Source organism: Marmota flaviventris, chromosome 1 (genome assembly GCF_047511675.1).
Source record: "Marmota flaviventris isolate mMarFla1 chromosome 1, mMarFla1.hap1, whole genome shotgun sequence".
Classification (NCBI taxonomy): Eukaryota; Metazoa; Chordata; class Mammalia; order Rodentia; family Sciuridae; genus Marmota; species Marmota flaviventris.
Genome location: NC_092498.1, coordinates 19450754 through 19472463, shown reverse-complemented (window position 1 = coordinate 19472463; position 21710 = coordinate 19450754). Strand labels below are relative to the sequence as shown.

Sequence of the window (21710 nt, the reverse complement as noted above, 5' to 3'; positions counted from 1 at the left end):
TTCTAAGATTTCTGTTTGACTTTTTATTTTATTTTTGTTGATTTTCTCATCCTGATCCTGAATTGTTTGGCTTATTTCATTGAATTGTGTGTTTGTATTCTCTTGTATCTCACCAAGTTTCCTTAGGATCATTATTTTAAATTCCTTTTTAGGCATTTGATAGATACCCTTTACTGGAGAGTCTTTTTCTGAGGAATTATTATGTTCCTTCAGGAGTATCATGTTTCTTTGCTTTTCCATGCTTCTTGTGTGTTTAGATTGTTCTCTACACATCTGTTACATCAGTTGTCTGAACTAAATTTGCAGATTAGCTTTCATAGGGAAAAGCTTTTTCCTACAGACAGTCATTGGGTGTTGGTTGGTATGGTACACTGGTTTTGGTTCTGAGTGGGCACAGTGGTGCAATCTCCATGTGGATTCTTTAGCTATAATCAATGTTAGCAGTATCTGCAGGTGTCTCAGTGGTTTAGTGTACAGGTATTTATGAAATAGTTCAAGTTTGTAGTTTGTAGTGTTGATGGCCGGTAGCATATGACTTTAGGACCCAGAGGAGTAAGCACTGTTCACCAGTCACAGCCAGAAGTCTGCTGGTAGCAGGGGCAGTGCTGGAGGACACAGAATGTGGGTGAGGTATGCAGAGGCCCTGCAGGGGCAGGCGTTATTGGCAGTGGGGACCTTTGGCAATCAGAGTAGTGACACCAGGGGTGTGGAGCACAAGTGATGTGTCTGAAGGCAGGCTCCATTGTTGGCAGTATCCACAGAGTCAAGCACGACTAGAAGAGGCTCTAGCTACAGCACTGGAGGCACTGGAATTGTGGATCACAGGGGGACATGACCCCTGGCCTGTGTGGATAAGCACCACTGGCAGGGAGCCCAGCAGGAAGCACATCAGGCCTTGCAGGACTTGTTGAGTTCAGCAGCAGCAGGTGCGCTATGGGCTATGAGCCATGGGACATGGTTGGATATAGAGAATCCTAAAGAATTCACTAAACAAAATTTATTTCGAACTAATGAGTTCAGCCAGGTTGCAAAACACAAGGTTGATAAGCAAAATTCGATTATTTTTCTATACTCTTATAATGAACAGCCCTAAAATGAACTTAAAACAATTCTACTTTAAAGAAAATCAAAGAATAAAATAGCTAGAATTAAAGAAAAGAGTGCAAAACTTATATTCTAAAAACTAAAGATCATTGCTGAAAGAAATAAAGATCTAAAAATCTAATAAATACATGGATCAATATTCCATATTCATGGGTCAGAAGACTTCCTAGGTTACAGTGGTAGTCCTTACCAAATTGATCTACAGATTAAATGAAATTCCCATTAGATACCAACTGGCTGTCTTGTAGAATAGCCATGTGAATCCTAAAACTTATATGGAAAATTTAAAAACCCTGAATAGCTCTGAAAAAATAAAAACTTGAAAAAAAATTTAAGGAATCATACCTCCATGATTTCAGAACTTACTAAAAACCTACTGGTAATTTAAACAGTGTGATACTGTCATGAGGGTAGACATATAGACCACTGAATAACTTGGGAGGCTGAGGCAAGAGGATTACAAGTTCAAGGTCATCCTAGGCAACTTAGCAAGACTTTGTCTCAAAACTAAAAAAATAATGTAAAGGGCAAGGGGACTTGGGATGTAGCTCAGTGGCAGAGTGCTTGCCTAGCATGTATAAGACCCCAGGTTTGATTCCCTGTACCTATAAAATTACATTAAACATCCAGAAATAAATCCATGTGTCTGTGGACAAATGATTGTTGACAAGCATGACAAGATTATTCAATAAGAAAGTCTTTTCAACAGCTGGTTCTGGGACAAGTTGATATATAGTCACATGCAAAGGAAAGAAAATGAAGTTCAACCCTTATTAACTAACACATATGCAGAAATTAATTCAAAGTGGATCAAAACCTAAATGTGTAAGAATCAAAACTATAAAACTTATAGAAGGAAACAGCAAAATCTTCCTGACTCCGAATTTGGTAGTGAGTTTTTAAGTAAAACATCAAAACAAGAACAGGACAAAAAAAAAAAAACAGATAAATTAGACTTCATTAAAACTGAAAGTGTTTATGCTTCCAAGGAAATTATCAAGCAAATGAAAATATAACCCATAGAATTAAAAACTGTGAATTATGTATCTAACAAAGGACTTGCATCTACAATATATTAAAGACACTTCCAACTCAAAAATCAAAAGACAAACAATTCAACTTAAAAATGTGCAAAGCGGGCTGGGGTTGTAGCTCAGTGGTAGAATGCGTGCCTAGCTTTCATGAGACACTGGGTTCAATCCTTGGCACCACATAATAATAAATAAAATAAAGGTATTGTGTTTATCTACAACTTAAAAGTTTTAAACGTGCAGAGGTTCCGATAAAACATTTCTCCAGAGAAGATAAACAAATGGCCAATAAACACATGAAAACATGTTCAACATCTTTAGTCATCAGAGAAATACAAATTAATACAACATTAAGATACAACTTTAAATCAGCTAAGTGACTAGAATCAAAAAGCCAGATAACAAATGTTGGTAAGGATGTAGAGAAACTGGAAGAGGTTGGCATTGCCTCAGAAAGTCAGAGCTAAAGTCAGAGACTCAGCATTTCTATTACTAGGTCTACCCAAGAGAAGTGAAAACATATGCCCAAAGAAAAAACTGCATACAAATGTTAATAGCATTATTTGTAATAGCCAAAACATGGAAAAATCCAAATTTCCATCAACACATGAATGAATAAACAAATGTGGTTTGTCACATGATGGAATATTAACTGGCCATAAAAAGAAATGAAGTACTGATACATGCTACAAGACAAGAGAACCTTGAAAACACCATGCTAAGATAAGCCAGACACAAAGGTACAAATGTAATTCCATCTGTATGAAATGTCAAGAATAGGCAAACATAGAAACAGAAAATGGCACCTATGCCAGCCCCTCACTCAATGGTAGTACTTTTTTTCCCATTGTTTCCCTTCCCCAATGAAATTATTTTTATCAGTGTCCTATTAAAGATTAAGCCTCTCATTCCAAAGGAAGAGTGGGTGGATTGTCTGGGTAGAGTTTTGGTGGAGGTTGCTGTTACTCTCCCCAAGCCAGCACCACAAAAACTTTCCCAGTATGTATAATTATAAGGGAATTTCTTAGACTGGATCATGATCAGAGGCTGAATCATGGCCACAGTGGCCACCTGCAGACAGGAGAGTGGAAACCAGTAGCTACTCAGTCCAGGAAACTGGAAGCCTCAGACAAGAGAGCTCAGTGATACAGCTCCAATCCAAGACTCAAGGCCCAGAATGCCCTGGAGAGTCACTGATGCCCTAAGAAATCTGGAGTGTGATGTCCATGATTGAGGGGGTAGCTGCAATAAAAGCAGCACTTAAGAAGAGTCAGCTGCAGGCCAGAACAAGCTTCCCCATTCTGCTTCTGTTCTATCCAGGCCCCCTGCCTACTGCACAGTGCCACCCACATTTGGGTGAGTCTTCCCACCCAGTTTGCTGACTTACATGCTGATCATCTGTGAAGCACCCTCACAGGCACACCAAAAGTGTGCCTTACCATTCTCTAGGATCTCTCAATCCGGTCACATTGACAACCAAAATTACACCTGGGCAAAAAGGTCATTTCTAGGATATAGAAAGTATTTCCACAAGGAATAAGTAAAAGGCAACCCTTCAGGAAATTGGGCAAGAGAGTCTAATAGGCACATAATAAAAATGATATCCAAATGTCCAATAAACATGAAACAGTGGTACTCAATCTTATTATGAAGTGGTGTCTCATTGTGTTTTTAATTTACATTTACCTGATTGTTAGTAAGGCGGAGTATTGTTCCATAGGCATATTAGAATTAAATTTCACATATACTAAGCAATAGTGATTATGTAGAGCAAATAGAACTTTCATCATCTGATGGCAGATGTATAAATTAAGATGAACAATTTGGATGACAGCTTAGCATTATTTGCTGAAGTTGAAGATATACATACTTCTACTTAGAATTTTTACTCCCAAGTATATACGCCAAAGAATTATGAGCACAGGTACTCCAAGGAATATATATATAAAAAGCTGTTCATAGCACCACTGTTCATTAGCCCTAACTGAAACAACCCAGTCAAGTAAAAATGATAATATTATAGCATACTTAGACAATAACATATAGCAAAGAAAATGGACAATATATAGCAAATTGCCACAATGTGGATAGATTTCATAAATATCATCATGGAAGAAGGCACAGAAGAATAGTATGGGGTTTGACTTATGTTAAGTTCAAAAGTAGAAAAAACTATAGTTTTATATCTAAACTACATTGCACACTTGAATATATATGAACACTTGGGTGGTAAAACTATAAAGGAAAATAAGGAAGTAAATGCATTATTGAAAAGCTAAAAGGGGACAGAAAGACAAGTGGTAGGAAGGGGACATGAGTGAGACACCTGCATACTGGCAATGCAATATTTCTTAACCAATATGTTATTTCCTTTGTGATAAATCAGTGAGCGGTATTTCTTTGTTTTGCTTTTCATAAATGTAATTCCTAGTAAATGTTTCGTTTACATATTTGAGTTCTTTCTCACCATGTAAGCAATGAATAGAAGTATATTTTGGTAGATTTTTTAAATAGGCACAAATAATTGGCAAAAATGTTAATATATCATTGGAACAGAATAAAAAGTTTAGAAATAGACCAACACAATTTTGATTAAATGGTTTTTAATAAAAGCACCAAAGCAATCTAATGGGGTCAAGAAACGTCTTTTCAAGAATTGGTGCCATAACCCAAAGTCAAAGAGACTACAAGAACTCTACAGGCCAATAATAATATTGATGCAAAATCCTTGGAAAAATACTAACAAATTAGTCAACAACACATCAAAAAAGATTATATACCATGACAGTATTTTCCCAAAAGATCTAAAATCAGCATACTACAGCGACACAACCACATCAATGTTTATAGCAGTACAATTCATAATAGCTAAATTATGGAATCAACCCAGATGTCCAGATTAATGGATTAAGAAGCTGTAGTATATATATAAAATGGAATTCTACTCAGCCATAAAAAGGAATTGAATTATGGAATTTGTCAGTAAATGGATAGAAATGGAAGAATATCATGCTAAACGAAATTAGCCATACTCAGAAACTCAAAGATCAAATATTTTCTCTCATAGGAAGAAGCTAGAGTAAAAGAAGGCAGGATAGGATAACATATAGGACTAATCAATACAAATTATAGACAAGTAAAAGGAAGTCTAGTAGAGTAGAAGAAAGAGAATAGGAGAGGGGAGAGGACAAGAGGGAAAAGGAGGATCATGAATTGAAATTGACTTCCATGCATGTATGAGTTTGTCAGGATGAACTCACTACTATGTATAATTGAAAAGCTCTAATAAAAAATAAAAAGATTATATACTAAAAAAACAGAATTGGTTCTATAACAACTTAATATCCATGTAGAAAAAAATCCTGACCCAAATTTACTTAATGTACAAAAAAAAATCTGTAATATGTTCATAAGCTTAGAGGACACCATTATCAATCAAGAGGCTTAGAGTGCAGGGACAGGAAGAATAAGAGGTGGAACAAGACTCTTAGAGGGGAATAGAATGGTATCAAGGGCTCAAGATAAACAGAAATTGTAGTATAAAATCCATAACAAGTACAAAATAATCCTGATCTACTCAATAATTTAGAACAAGGTATAAATAAAATGTCATGAGTTTTGTTATAGTGTTACAATGTTTATTGTTACCTCCTTTGAACCCTTGGTAATATCTACCCCTTAATAAAATGCTTCATTTTAGCCTATATGTATATATATATATCAATTAATAATCTGAAAATATAATTTGCCCACTTTATTTTGAAGTAATATTCAAAGAGTGCCCTCTCTTTCTTCCAGATTGGACTCCTTTTTATCCTGAGCCAGTATATATCCCAACAGGTCTAGAAATGGAACCCCTTTATTCAAGCTCCAAGGAAGACACTGTGGTTTATCTGGCTGAAGATGGTAAGTGCATAATGAAACACATTGCTGTGATATATAATTGGACACCTTGGTTAATGTCTTAGTTATATTTGTTCTGCTGTTAATAGTAGAAATTTCAGATTGCTATAAAGTCCCTGTCCCCATAATATTGGTTGAAATATTTGATTCAATTATCAATTTAAACTAATTATATTTTTGAAGAAGTGCTAGTTTATGCAGCTACTTTAAAATAAGGCTTCATGATAGTAGAGGGAACTGGGACCGAAGACAGAGCAGGCCCAGCGGCCTGCTGAGGGGCAGAGCCGCCCCCCACCCCCCTCGCCTGCCAGGTAGGGGAAGGGTGACCACCGACAGAAAAGGCCCAGTGGCCCGCGTCGGGACAGAGCTTCCAATCACTCCTGCAAGGTAGGCGGGCCTGCGACCCACTGGCAGAAGAGGAGCAGCCGCCTGCTGAGAGGCTGAGCCGCCCCCTCCCCCTGCGCCAGCATAGTAGAGGGAACTGGGACCAAAGACAGAGCAGGCCCAGCGGCCTGCTGAGGGGCAGAGCCGCCCCCCACCCCCCTCGCCTGCCAGGTAGGGGAAGGTTGACCACCGACAGAAAAGGCCCAGTGGCCCAGGGCGGGACAGAGCTTCCAATCACTCCTGCAAGGTAGGCGGGCCTGCGACCCACCGGCAGAAGAGGAGCAGTCGCCTGCTGAGAGGCTGAGCCGCCCCCTCCCCCTGCGCCGGCATAGTAGAGGGAACTGGGAACAAAGACAGAGCAGGCCCAGCGGCCTGCTGAGGGGCAGAGCCGCCCCCCACCCCCCTCGCCTGCCAGGTAGGGGAAGGGTGACCACCGACAGAAAAGGCCCAGTGGCCCAGGGCGGGACAGAGCTTCCAATCACTCCTGCAAGGTAGGCGGGCCTGCGACCCACCGGCAGAAAAGGAGCAGTCGCCTGCTGAGAGGTTGAGCCGCCCCCTCCCCCTGCGCCGGCATAGTAGAGGGAACTGGGACCAAAGACAGAGCAGGCCCAGCGACCTGCTGAGAGGCAGAGCCGCCCCCCACCCCCCTCGCCTGCCAGGTAGGGGAAGGGTGACCACCGACAGAAAAGGCCCAGTGGCCCAGGGCGGGACAGAGCTTCCAATCACGCCTGCAAGGTAGGCGGGCCTGCGACCCACTGGCAGAAGAGGAGCAGCCGCCTGCTGAGAGGCTGAGCCGCCCCCTCCCCCTGCGCCGGCATAGTAGAGGGAACTGGGACCAAACACAGAGCAGGCCCAGCGGCCTGCTGAGGGGCAGAGCCGCCCCCCACCCCCCTCGCCTGCCAGGTAGGGGAAGGGTGACCACCGACAGAAAAGGCCCAGTGGCCCGCGGCGGGACAGAGCTTCCAATCACTCCTGCAAGGTAGGCGGGCCTGCGACCCACCGGCAGAAGAGGAGCAGCGGCCTGCTGGGAGGCAGAGCCGCCCCCTCCCCCCCGCGCCTGCAAGGTAGTCGGAACTGAGACCACCATCAGAACACGTCAGACCTGCAACCGAGAGACAGAACAGGCCCAGTGGCCTGAGGAAGGGTAGAGCCGCCCCCCCCCCACACGCCTGCAAAGTAGGCGGACCTGCGACCCACTGGCAGTACAGCCCCAGAGGCCTGCAGAGGGGCAGTGCCGCTGCCTGCGCCTGCAAAGTAGGCAGAACTGCGACCACCGACAGAACAAGCCTAGCGGCCCGCAGAGGGACAGAGCCGCCGCCCGCGCCTGCAAGGACGGCGGACCTGCTACCGACTGGCAGAGCAGGCCCAGCGGCCTGCCGGCGTGGTAGGCACATTGCCCCAATTGGCGGAGGGGCAGAGCCGCCGCCCGTGCCTGCGAGGGAGACTTTGCAACTATACAAGACCAATATAAATATATAGGGGGAAAATTCAATAGCACAACAGTTTCACCAAGAAGAAAGGAACGCGAACAGTATGAAGAGACAAGGAAAGAAAGGACCACAAGCATTGCAGGTCAACTCAACTTTAGAAGAGGTAATAGCTGCAGCTGATGGAATGTCAGATAAAGAATTCAGGATATACATGCTTCAGATGATCTGGAGTCTCAAGGAAGACATCAGACAGCAAAATCAGACAATGAAAGATCACTTCAACAATGAATTACATAAACAAATCCAAGAAGCAAAAGATCAACTATACAGGGAAATAGAGGTTATAAAAAACAAACAAACAGAAATCCTAGAAATGCAGGAAGCAATAAGCCAACTTAAAAACTCAATTGAGAATACTACCAGCAGAGTAGAACACTTAGAAGACAGAACATCAGACAATGAAGATAAAGTATATCAACTTGAAAAGAACATAGACAGCTCAGCAAGACTGTTAAGAAACCATGAGCAGAACATCCAAGAAATATGGGATAACATCAAGAGACCAAATTTAAGAGTCATTGGGATACAGGAAGGAACAGAGTTTCAAACCAAAGGAATGAGCAATCTATTCAATGAAATAATTCGAGAAAACTTCCCAGATTTGAAGAATGAGACAGAACCCCAAATCCTAGAAGCCTACAGGACGCCGAATGTGCAAAATCATAAGAGACCCACACCTAGACACATTATAATGAAGATGCCCAACATACAGAACAAGGAGAGAATTTTAAAAGCTACAAGAGAAAGGAAGCAGATCACATTTAGGGGTAAGCCAATCAGGATAACAGCTGATCTTTCAACACAGACTCTGAAAGCTAGAAGATCCTGGAATAACATATTTCAAACACTGAAAGAAAATGGGTTCCAACCAAGAATTGTGTTTCCAGCGAAATTAAGCTTCAGGATGGAAGATGAAATTAAAACCTTCCACGATAAACAAAAGTTAAAAGAATTTGCAGCTAGAAAACCATCTCTTCAAAACATCCTTGGCAAAACATTACAGGAAGAGGAAATGGAAAATAACAATGAAAACCAACAGTGGGAGGTAGGACACTAAAGGGGGGAAAATAATCAAAGTGGAAAACAAACCATGTTTAGTAACATAAATAAACAAATATGGCTGGAAGAACAACACATATCTCAATAATAACCCTAAATGTTAATGGCTTAAACTCACCAATTAAGAGACACAGGCTAGTAGAATGGATCACAAAACAAGACCCAACAATATGCTGCCTACAGGAGACGCATTTGATAGGAAAAGACATACATAGGCTGAAGGTGAAAGGTTGGGAAAAATCATATCACTCATATGGACTTCGGAAACAAGCAGGAGTATCCATACTCATATCAAATAAAATAGATTTTAAGCCAAAGTTAATCAAAAGGGATAAAGAGGGACACTACATACTGCTCAAGGGAACCATACACCAACAAGACATAACAATCATAAATATATATGCCCCAAACAATGGTGCAGCTATGTTCATCAAACAAACTCTTCTCAAGTTCAAGAGTCTAATAGACCACCATACAATAATCATGGGAGACTTCAACACACCTCTCTCACCACTGGACAGATCTTCCAAACAAAAGTTGAATAAGGAAACTATAGAACTCAATAACACAATTAATAACCTAGATTTAATTGACATATATAGAATATACCACCCAACATCAAACAGTTACACTTTTTTCTCAGCAGCACATGGATCCTTCTCAAAAATAGATCATATATTATGTCACAGGGAAACTCTTAGACAATACAAAGGAGTAGAGATAATACCATGCATCCTATCTGATCATAATGGAATGGAACTGAAAATCAACGATAAAAGAAGGAAGGAAAAAGAATATATCACTTGGAGAATGAACAATAGGTTACTGAATGATCAATGGGTTATAGAAGACATCAAGGAGGAAATTAAAAAATTCTTAGAGATTAATGAAAACACAGACACAACATATCGGAATCTATGGGACACATTGAAAGCAGTTCTAAGAGGAAAATTCATTGCTTGGAGTTCATTCCTTAAAAAAAGAAAAAACCAACAAATAAATGATCTCATACTTCATCTCAAAATCCTAGAAAAAGAAGAGCAAAACAACAGCAAAAGAAGTAGAAGGCAAGAAATAATTAAAATCAGAGCTGAAATCAATGAAATCGAAACAAAAGAAACAATTGAAAAAATTGACAAAACTAAAAGTTGGTTCTTTGAAAAAATAAACAAAATCGACAGACCCTTAGCCATGCTAGCGAAGAGAAGAAGAGAGAGAACTCAAATCACTAACATACGAGATGAAAGAGGCAATATCACAACAGACACTTCAGAAATACAGAAGATAATCAAAAATTATTTTGAATCCTTATACTCCAATAAATTAGAAGATAGTGAAGGCATAGATAAATTTCTTAAGTCATATGATCTGCCCAGATTGAGTCAGGAGGATATAGACAACCTAAACAGACCAATATCAATTGAGGAAATAGAAGAAACCATCAAAAGACTACCAACTAAGAAAAGCCCAGGACCGGATGGGTATACAGCAGAGTTTTACAAAACCTTTAAAGAGGAACTAATACCAATACTTTTCAAGCTACTTCGGGAAATAGAAAAAGAGGGAGAACTTCCAAATTCATTCTACGAGGCCAACATCACCCTGATACCTAAACCAGACAAAGACACTTCAAAGAAAGAAAACTACAGACCAATATCCCTAATGAACCTAGATGCAAAAATCCTCAATAAAATTCTGGCCACTCGGATACAAAGGCACATCAAAAAAATTGTGCACCATGATCAAGTAGGATTCATCCCTGGGATGCAAGGCTGGTTCAATATAAGGAAATCAATAAATGTTATTCACCACATCAATAGACTTAAAAATAAGAACCATATGATCATCTCGATAGATGCGGAAAAAGCATTCGACAAAGTACAGCATCCCTTTATGTTCAAAACTCTAGAAAAACTAGGGATAACAGGAACATACCTCAATATTGTAAAAGCAATCTATGCTAAGCCTCAGGCTAGCATCATTCTCAATGGAGAAAAACTGAAGGCATTCCCTCTAAAATCTGGAACAAGACAGGGATGCCCTCTCTCACCACTTCTGTTCAACATAGTTCTCGAAACACTGGCCAGAGCAATTAGACAGACGAAAGAAATTAAAGGCATCAAAATAGGAAAAGAAGAACTTAAATTATCACTATTTGCAGATGACATGATTCTATACCTAGCAGACCCAAAAGGGTCTACAAAGAAACTATTAGAGCTAATAAATGAATTCAGCAAAGTGGCAGGATATAAAATCAACACGCATAAATCAAAGGCATTCCTGTATATCAGCAACAAATCCTCTGAAATGGAAATGAGGACAACCACTCCATTCACAATATCTTCAAAAAAAATAAAATACTTGGGAATCAACCTAACAAAAGAGGTGAAAGACTTATACAATGAAAACTACAGAACCCTAAAGAGAGAAATAGAAGAAGATCTTAGAAGATGGAAAAATATACCCTGTTCATGGATAGGCAGAACTAACATCATCAAAATGGCGATATTACCAAAAGTTCTCTATAGGTTTAATGCAATGCCAATCAAAATCCCAACGGCATTTCTTGTAGAAATAGAGAAAGCAATCATGAAATTCATATGGAAAAATAAAAGACCCAGAATAGCAAAAACAATGCTAAGCAGGAAGTGTGAATCAGGCGGTATAGCGATACCAGACTTCAAACTATATTACAGAGCAATAGTAACAAAAACAGCATGGTACTGGTACCAAAACAGGCGGGTGGACCAATGGTACAGAATAGAGGACACAGAAACCAATCCACAAAACTACAACTACCTTATATTTGATAAAGGGTCTAAAAGCATGCATTGGAGGAAGGATAGCATCTTCAACAAATGGTGCTGGGAAAACTGGAAATCCATATGCAACAAAATGAAACTGAATCCCTTTCTCTCGCCATGCACAAAAGTTAATTCAAAATGGATCAAGGAGCTTGATATCAAATCAGAGACGCGCCGTCTGATAGAAGAAAAAGTTGGCTACGATCTACAGTCGGTGGGGTCGGGCTCCAAATTCCTCAATAGGACACCCATAGCACAAAAGTTAATAACTAGAATCAACAAATGGGACTTACTCAAACTAAAAAGTTTTTTCTCAGCAAAAGATACAATAAGAGAGGTAAATAGAGAGCCTACATCCTGGGAACAAATCTTTACTCCTCACACTTCAGATAGAGCCCTAATATCCAGAGTATACAAAGAGCTCAAAAAATTAGACAATAAGAGAACAAACAACCCAATCAACAAATGGGCCAAGGACCTGAACAGACACTTCTCAGAGGAGGACATACAGTCAATCAACAAGTACATGAAAAAATGCTCACCATCTCTAGCAGTCAGAGAAATGCAAATCAAAACCACCCTAAGATACCATCTCACTCCAGTTAGATTGGCAGCCATTATGAAGTCAAACAACAACAAGTGCTGGCGAGGATGTGGGGAAAAGGGTACACTTGTACATTGCTGGTGGGACTGCAAATTGGTGCAGCCAATTTGGAAAGCAGTATGGAGATTTCTTGGAAAGCTGGGAATGGAGCCACCATTTGACCCAGCTATTCCCCTTCTCGGTCTATTCCCTAAAGACCTAAAAAGAGCATGCTACAGGGACACTGCTACATCGATGTTCATAGCAGCACAATTCACAATAGCTAGACTGTGGAACCAACCTAGATGCCCTTCAATGGATGAATGGATAAAAAAAATGTGGCATTTATACACAATGGAGTATTACTCTGCATTAAAAAATGACAAAATCATAGAATTTACAGGGAAATGGATGGCATTAGAGCAGATTATGCTAAGTGAAGCTAGCCAATCCCTAAAAAACAAATGTCAAATGTCTTCTTTGATATAAGGAGAGTAGCTAAGAACAGAGTAGGGTCGAAGAGCATGAGAAGAAGATTAACATTAAACAGGGATGAGAGGTGGGAGGGAAAGGGAGAGAGAAGGGAAAATGCATGGAAATGGAAGGAGACCCTCAGAGGTATACAAAAGTACATACAAGAGGAAGTGAGGGGAAGGGGAAAAATAATACAAGGGGGACAAACGAATGTCAGTAAAGGGGGCAGAGAGAGAAGAGGGGAGGGGAGGGGAGGGGAGGGGAGGGGGGATAGTAGAGGATAGGAAAGACAGCAGAATACAACAGACACTAGTATGGCAAGATGTAAATCAATGGATGTGTAACTGACGTGATTCTGCAATCTGTATATGGGGTAAAAAGGGGAGCTCATAACCCACTTGAATCAAATTGTGAAATATGATATATCAAGAACTATGTAATGTTTTGAACAGCCAACAATAAAAAATTAAAAAAAAAAAAAATAAAATAAAATAAAATAAGGCTTCATGTTGAACATTAGAACAGAAAGTTATATTTAGAATGAATTCTGCCTCATGTAAGTTTTCAAAGATAAATCTAGTGTGCTCTGCAACTATTGTTCACTGGCCATCTATGGCTCACATTCATGCAATCATTCAGATGGGTTTCTTTTAATTGCACACCTGTTCAATGCATTTCTTAGTGTTATCATATTTGAAAAAGAAGAAAACACCCCATATTGCAAATAATATCCACGACTATATCTCAGGATATCATTCACAATCAATATTTACACTTTGAGATCTATCAGTGCAAAATCCGTCTGCTTTTATGATAAGAGAGTGTTAATAATCAAACACAGAAGTCTCATCCCATATTCTAAACTGTACTGTTCCTGAAGCACTAAAGTGAGGAATGATGGGGTTCCTAAACAATTTCACCATTGCTGTTTGATATCTTAGTGATGTATTTTTAAAATATTAACAAGATGAAGAGAAATTCACAGGGGCCATTTCCTATATAGTAAGTAAATCTAGAAATCATGATTACATTCATATTTTTAAATAACTAGAATGAGAGAAGTACTTCAGATTTTTAAAAATTTGATTTCAAATATTAACATGGCTAACCTGCCTTAGAAACAGAAATTGTAGTATAAAATCCATAACAAGTACAAAATACTCCTGATCTACTCAATAATTTAGAACAAGGTATAAATAAAATGTCATGAGTCTTGTTATAGTGTTAACAATGTTCATTGTTATCTCCTTTGAACCCTTGGTAATATCCATACATAACTGAAATAAGATCCAATAGGCAAGTCAGTGAAGGGTATCTCCAGGAATTAGATGGCACATATAGGGTAATGTAAGATAGTTTACTGAAATTTAATGAATTTACAAAAGGGTGGTCAGAATTAAGGGAGATTAAAGGGGGATGGTGAAGCAAGATAGGACTGTCAACAGAGTAGCATCAAAACATCTCCTGGGTCTGAGCACAGAATGGGTAAGAGCACAGAACGGTTTCCAGACCCGTAGAAACCCTTAGCTGTTAGGAGAGGCAGTCCCCAACAACTGTGGCTTGTGCGTGTGTGTGTGCGCGCACGCGTGCATGCACGCTTTATAAGGGCATGCACCTATAATCCTAGGCCGAGGCAGGAGGATCATAATTTTGAGGACAGCCTTAGCAATTTAGGGAGACCTTGCCTCAAATTAGAAAATAAAAAGGGCTCAGAATACAGCTCAGTGGTAGAACACCCAGGCAGACTAATTTTTATCTTAATCTTATCCTACCCTTACTTTTGATCATGGTGCTTATACCTAGGGTACAGGCTTTCTGGAGTTACAATTGAATGCCCAGGGTGTTCTAGGAAATATTTCCATCATGAATACATTGGAATTCCAGGGTATTCCTAAACTGTATGCCCCCAGTGGTGCTTCTTCCTTTCTTTCTAAGTCTCACCCTTCCTGTAGCTACACCCTTAGTGAAGGACTGGGGAACCTCTAGACTGCTGAGGCTCTTCCTCTATGTAGCTTTCTTCTCTCTGCCTTACAAATTTCAGCAGCTTCAAAAAAAAAAAAAAAAAAAAAAGCAATCTTACCTCAACGCAACAAAGCTGTCATGTTATTAAGTGCAACCTCCCCCAACTTTGGTCCAGAAAGTACCCCTGTGCATAAAATCAGGGCTAAATATGGGTTCACTCCATATATTTTATTTCTTTTCAGTAACTGTAGTTAGTTCTATTATATGTGTTGTCCAAAGTAATGGAAGGAACTCATATTTCACAGTCATTTACAGTAAAAGTTTCGTAAAGTTCAGGACTAGTTACTCTATCATGAGCAGAAGTGGAATGAATATTTTAATATGATTAATATGTAAATTTAATTTAGGTATTGCTTTTCTATTCTAAGTACTCTTAGAGTCTCTTAACTTCAATCCAAATCTATATAAATTGGTAACAAATAACTTTAGATTTACAATCTTCATATTAGTAGAGGTGTAGTTCCAAACTCTATGTGGAATAGTCGGCATACTTTAGATGTCTCTACTTTTGTCATGTCTTGACATCTCCATGGTCTTCTCTCTTATCAGCTTACAAAGAGCCCTGTTTTGTGTATTCCCGAGTTGGGGGCAATCGAACACCCTTGAAGCCACCTGTTGACACCTGTGACAATACTTTGATGTTCGAAGCAAGGTTTGAGAGTGGTAATCTACAGAAGGTAGTCAAAGTGTAGGTTTTAATAATTTTTATTTGAGGGACCAGACCATCAACTATTTATTTTTTGTATTAGGTATACAAAAAAAAGTCCCAACTAACCATGCGATATAAACAATATCCCAGTGAAACATTTTTGTCCTTATTTGACACTTTTCTATAATTGTATTTTATTCTTTAATAATAAAAAGCATTGACTACATAATAGAAATCCCATATTCTCAGAGTAACACATCCCAATAACATTTGCTTGTAATAAAAGCAGCTTGTTTATACTAAAGGTCAGAATAGAGATTTTTCTTTATTATTTCTACTTTAAAAAATTAATATTCAGTATACTTCCAACATGAAGATTAATCAAAATATAAATAATTAAATTATAATACAAATAAGCATTAAAATTTTGGAAATTTAGAATATAATTTTATATCTTTTTTCCAGAGTATGTTATTTATAAATACTTATTGAATAAACTGTATTTCATTATGAAACAAATAAAATACTTGCAATCTTACTATTTTAAAAAATAGTTCATATTTTCAAACAAAAAAATAAAATTATACAGTTGTTACATTAAATGTAGAATACTATTTTGGTAAAATTAAACATCTCTTAACAATAACATTTTCTAGGCTGGTGGTGTAGTTCAGTGCTTGCCTAACTTGAGAAAGGACCTGGGTTTGATCCTTAGCAAGTTCTGGAGCCTGAGAAATCCAAAGTCAAAGTGCCTGCAGATTCAGAATCTGATGAAGGCCCACTTCTTCATAGACCATGCCTTCTCCCTGGGCCCTTGTGTAGATACAAGGGCAATTCTCTACCTCCAACTTGGTCCATTCTTCCTGTCTCCAGATTTCAGAGGTTCAGTTCATGGTCCGGCAGCTCCATTGCCCTGGGCTCAAGTGAGGCAGAACATCAAGCCCATGAGTTTGCTGGAAGAGCCTTATTTCACATCATCTTCAGTGACTTAGTTGGGATTCACATAGTTATGAAATGTAGTCCTTGTACTAAAGAAGTTATTGTACTGAAGGAATTCAAATTTTATAACTTACATATGATCAATGAATCTATGTGATATAGTCAGTCTCAATGAAAACCATTTCATATCCCTAGAATTGAAATGTGTCTTACGAACTGGTGTGAACATACTTTATATACAACCAGAAACATGAAAAACTGTGCTCTGTGTAATAAGAATTATAATGCATTCCCCTGTCATTTATCTTTTTAAAAAATCAATTAAAAATAGAAATGTGCCTAAAACAAAGAAGGACATATGGATTTTTCTTATTATCAATACTTCATTAATCATTTATTTTCTAGAAAACAATTACTTGGAAATATATAATTTTTCAAAAGCCTGTGTTTTTATTGTGCTCTCTTGAACACAAAGAAATACAAAGGACTTAGAATTAGCACAGAAGCAGGTTTTCAGCCAATGAAAGAGAAAATTTCAGAATTTTATCTTTTGAAGTTACTCGCTATTGAATACAGCCTAAGTAAACATTGTATCCCGCAAAAAAAAAAAAAAAAAAAAAAAAAAAAATTCTGTGGATATGTAAAACAGATAAAAATAAAATAATTTTCTTCATTTAACTTAAACTCAGATTTAATTTTTACCTTCTAATGTGCTTTCCCCCTTCCTTTCTCATGTATTAGGGCAGAATACGAGTACCAGTTGACTGTGCGCCCTGACCTCTTCACAAACAAGCACACCCAGTGGTATTATTTCCAAGTCTCTAACACCCAAGCAGAAACTGTCTACAGATTCACCATTGTCAACTTCACCAAGCCCACTAGCCTTTACAATCGGGGCATGCGCCCACTCTTCTATTCTGAAAAAGAGGCCAAGGCTCACAACGTTGGCTGGCAGAGAATAGGAGACCAGATCAGGTACTACAAGAATAACCTGGGCCAGGAAGGCCGCCACTTCTTCTCCCTCACGTGGACATTCCAGTTTCCACACAACAAGGACACCTGCTACTTTGCGCACTGCTACCCATACACTTACACCAACCTGCAAGAATACCTTTCTGGCATCAATAATGACCCAGTACGGTCCAAGTTCTGCAAAACCCGTGTCCTGTGCCACACGCTCGCCAGGAACATGGTGTACGTGTTGACCATCACCACGCCCCTGAAGAACTCGGACTCCAGGAAGAGGAAGGCCGTGATTCTGACCGCAAGGGTCCATCCGGGTGAGACCAACAGCTCCTGGATCATGAAAGGCTTCCTAGATTACATTTTAGGAGACTCAAGTGACGCCCAGTTGCTTCGGGACACTTTCATCTTCAAGGTGGTACCCATGCTGAATCCAGATGGTGTCATTGTGGGGAACTACCGGTGCTCCTTAGCTGGGCGCGACCTCAACCGCAATTACACCTCCCTCCTGAAGGACTCTTTTCCTTCTGTTTGGTACACACGGAACATGATCCACAGGTAAAAGAAGCCTCAGATTATCTCTGCTTAATTAGTAAACTTGGTAGCAAGAATTTTGCTCCCACAATCCCATTAATTTTACTTTAATTTTCTTAAGAGACTTTGAAACTATTTTATTTCATCCCCATTCTTCCCAACTGATTTTATAATTTTCTGGCATTATGCCACTGGATTCAAAATCTTTCCCTTAAATTAATGAAATAGAGCCCAGAATGTTTTGATGACTCTGTGAAAATAATAGCTAAATTTGCATATCCCAAATATGGTTGCTTGCTAAAGCTAACAGTAGTAGTGATGTTTACAGTGGGATCCTTGAATCCCTTATAAGTGAATAGTAACTACATTTCACAGAGCTGATACTGTGTTGATCATACATTGCTGAATGAGTCTAACTATGAGATTCATAGTTATTTAAACTTTCATGAACGTCATCTTTATTGCCCCTAGGAAAATTGATCAGCTTTAAATTTTCCAAAGAGTCTAGAAGAGTAAAATGTACACAACATTTAATTATTTATTATTTGGGTGAATTCTTTGATGGATTATGGTAACAACAATGAGGAATAGACATGTGCTACAGTAGAGAGATTTATTGGAGTAAGAGAACACCCATTCCTAGTTCAAAGTCTCTTAACTTTTTTGTTTAAGAGCAGGGATTTCAGAATAAGCATATCACATTGAAATCTCTGTTATATCATTTACTAACTATGCAATTTAAAAAAACTAAGTCTCAGTTTTGTCATCTATGAAACAAGAGTGACTACCTCAAAGTTGAGAGAACTAAATGAGAAGATTATTACTAATATGCTCAGAATAGGGACTAGAACATTGAGAGTTCTAATTGCATTCAATGTGATTTGTCAAGTGCAAAAAGAAAAAAGTTAATTGAATGTCCTGGCCTGACACATGATGGATTACATACCATAAACTCTTGGCTTGTCTCTATGGACAAATGTGTCAGTTGTTAGATTGCCTTTGAGGAAGGTTAACAGGCAGAAGTCTATTCAGTGAATTTCGGAAAGATTTCTAAGAAAGAGAAATACCTCAGTGCAATTAATCAAAGGCAGGTAAATAAAATAAGAAATTGGTCCTATATGTGTGCAAAGGTGAACCAGTTGTAAGTAGATCTAAGAGTAAGTATATTTAAAGCATATTAGAATAAGAGAGAGTAGATCTGAGTAAAATATAAAATACAGTATCTTAGTTACCTGTGGATAAGAAGAAAATCTAAATTATTCTCTAAAATTATTTTAATTAATATAAGTTAAGATATCTTAATATCCTGTTTTACTTTTGAAGTAATAATATTTCTTTAGGAATAGATTATTTAGAAGTACAGGGGTTTTTTGACTCATGTATAAAAAGCTAAAGAGTCATTAAAATGAGGAATTTGGGGTTTAAAATTGCACAGCATACTTCATATTTAAGTTATTCACTTGATATTTATGCTTATCTAGTTAGTATTCTAAAAACTTATAATGATCTTTCAGTGGCTTTTTGTCAAAGTATGTTATCAATTAGAATTTATTTGGCAACAAATGAGATAAAGGGTAGTTAATATAACAGATTTCAGTTTAAAATTTTATTATAGTTTAAAGAATTGTTTTTATTAAAAGTAATGCTTTAAATAATTTATTTTAGATTTTAATAGTTTTGTTACAAATATATAATTATAATACTACTGCTAACATTTTAGTATTCTTCCATATATAACAACAAATGGTTTAATTTTTATTAATATAATAGTGCTATATAAGATCTGAAAATATGAAAAAGAGACAAAAGTGCTCATAACACCACGTTTTTATATTTTTCAAAAGCTTTCTCTGTTAGTCATTTTCATTAGTCAGTTTGAGAGTCTTATTTTTTTAAATATTTATTTTGTAGTTGTAGTTGGACATAATACCTTTATTTTATTTATTTTTATGTGGTGCTGAGGATCAAACTCAGGGCCTCAAACTTGCTAGGCTAGTGCTCTACCACTCAGTCACAACCCCCGCCCAAGAGTCTTATTTTTTATTGTTTTAAAATCATTGAGTGCTAAGTTATGATTGTAGCCTTACAGAATGTATAATAATTTCTTTAAAATATTTATTAGAAATTTATTACCAAATTTTCAATTCAAGGTTGGTACCATTTTTCTCAGAATGATATTTAGCCACCACATTAATTAAGAATTAACTATTATTTGGCTTCAACACCAGGTTCTCAGGCATTCAATTTTTAAGAAATGTTTGGGTATTTATTATGTGCTGTTCTAGAAGATTAAAAGCATTTTCCATCCCTGATGAGTTTAAATATCAAAAATATGGAAACCTTTCTAGACAAGTGCCAAGGAAATGCTACCAATAAAGCACTATAGGAGTTTGAAAAGACAAAAATAGATGGTCTCTGCTAGTCAGGCAGGAAGTGAAACGTGAGAAGGGTTTCTAAGGATGGGGTGGGTAGCAATTACATTTATAAAGATGAAGGGTGAAGACATTCCAGTCTTCCAGAATCAATGTGAAAAGTAATGAGCAAAAACAGGAGTGATCTGTTTTCTGAGTATAACAGAAAACCAGAACAATAGACTAGAACTTGCTGGGAGAAAGTCTTGAGAGTAAGGTTCTTATGAGAGGAGGTCTGCAGCATTCAGATTTTATATATAATAAACAGGAACTTATTACATTTTTAAAAAATGTATATTAATAATAATATGTGGCATAGGTAAGAAAAGAGAAAAATTGAAAGCTTAGGATATAAGAAACTGTATTTATTTGGATTTTACATTTATAAATACAGAATTGTACCCACAGAAGAAAATTCAGAGGTAATATTTAGTAATTTGTTCTTTTTCTTTTTGGTAGGTTGATGGAGAAGCGAGAGGTTATTTTATATTGTGATCTCCATGGACATAGTAGGAAAGAGAACATCTTCATGTATGGCTGTGATGGTAGTGACAGAACTAAAGCATTATACTTACAGCAACGAATCTTCCCATTTATGCTGAGTAAAAATTGTCCAGATAAAGTAAGTATCTTTAAGATTTAAATTTTTATTTTACTAAATATTGCCTGTGTAGGACAATCAAATGAAAAATCCTATTCAGTAACCTGCTTTTCGTTAGTCATTTGACTGATTTATATAGCTGACCATTCGAATAACTATGTGGAATTGTTCATGACCAACAGTTTGAAAATATGAGAAGTCAAAAATTCCCATAGTCCCACCCTCTTAATACCCCATGTTTGGCCTTTACAAAGCTTCCTCTGTTGACCATTTTCATCAGTTTGGGGATCTTTATTTATTGTTTTAGTATATATTCAGTTCCTAATTGTATAGGCTAAAAGATGTGCTTTTAGCCTACAAAATATTATCTTTTATATATTATATAGTATTTATTAGAATTTTACCAGGAAAAAAATCAATGATCAGTATTTCAAAAATACAGAGAAATTAGAATGAGAAAAGAATAGAGTGCATTTTCAGACTATAAAAATGTTGAAACTACTCAGTTACAAAAGATATGAAAATTTTTTAATCATTATTTAAAGATTTTAGATTAACAACAACAACAAAAAAGTTCCTGTTGACTTCCTCTTAGGTTGTCAACCAACCAATTCAACTATAAAGAACTTATTGGGAAGTACTCTTTATTTTCTGGAGACAATTAGTACCCAAAGATATAAAAAGGAAAGGATGATCTGGTAGAAGAGCTATTTACAGAAAGCATAGGTTTACTACCCAAAGGGTATTTGTTCCTTCAGA

The 21710-nt window shown here is 37.7% G+C and overlaps 1 protein-coding gene and 1 long non-coding RNA gene across 2 annotated transcripts in view; one reads left to right on the top strand and one right to left on the bottom strand.

The window, feature by feature from the left end:
* The window catches only part of LOC139705688 (uncharacterized), a 106580-nt gene that overhangs the window by 34460 nt on the left and 50410 nt on the right, over positions 1–21710 (bottom strand). The window lies entirely within an intron of this gene.
* The window catches only part of Agbl3 (AGBL carboxypeptidase 3), a 72933-nt gene that overhangs the window by 9202 nt on the left and 42021 nt on the right, over positions 1–21710 (top strand). Inside the window, exons 4-7 of the mRNA XM_071613992.1 lie at positions 5934–6041; positions 15404–15542; positions 17184–17963; positions 20810–20972. Of these exons, the coding sequence (XP_071470093.1) occupies positions 5934–6041; positions 15404–15542; positions 17184–17963; positions 20810–20972 (1190 nt within the window). The remainder of the gene's footprint in view (positions 1–5933; positions 6042–15403; positions 15543–17183; positions 17964–20809; positions 20973–21710) is intronic.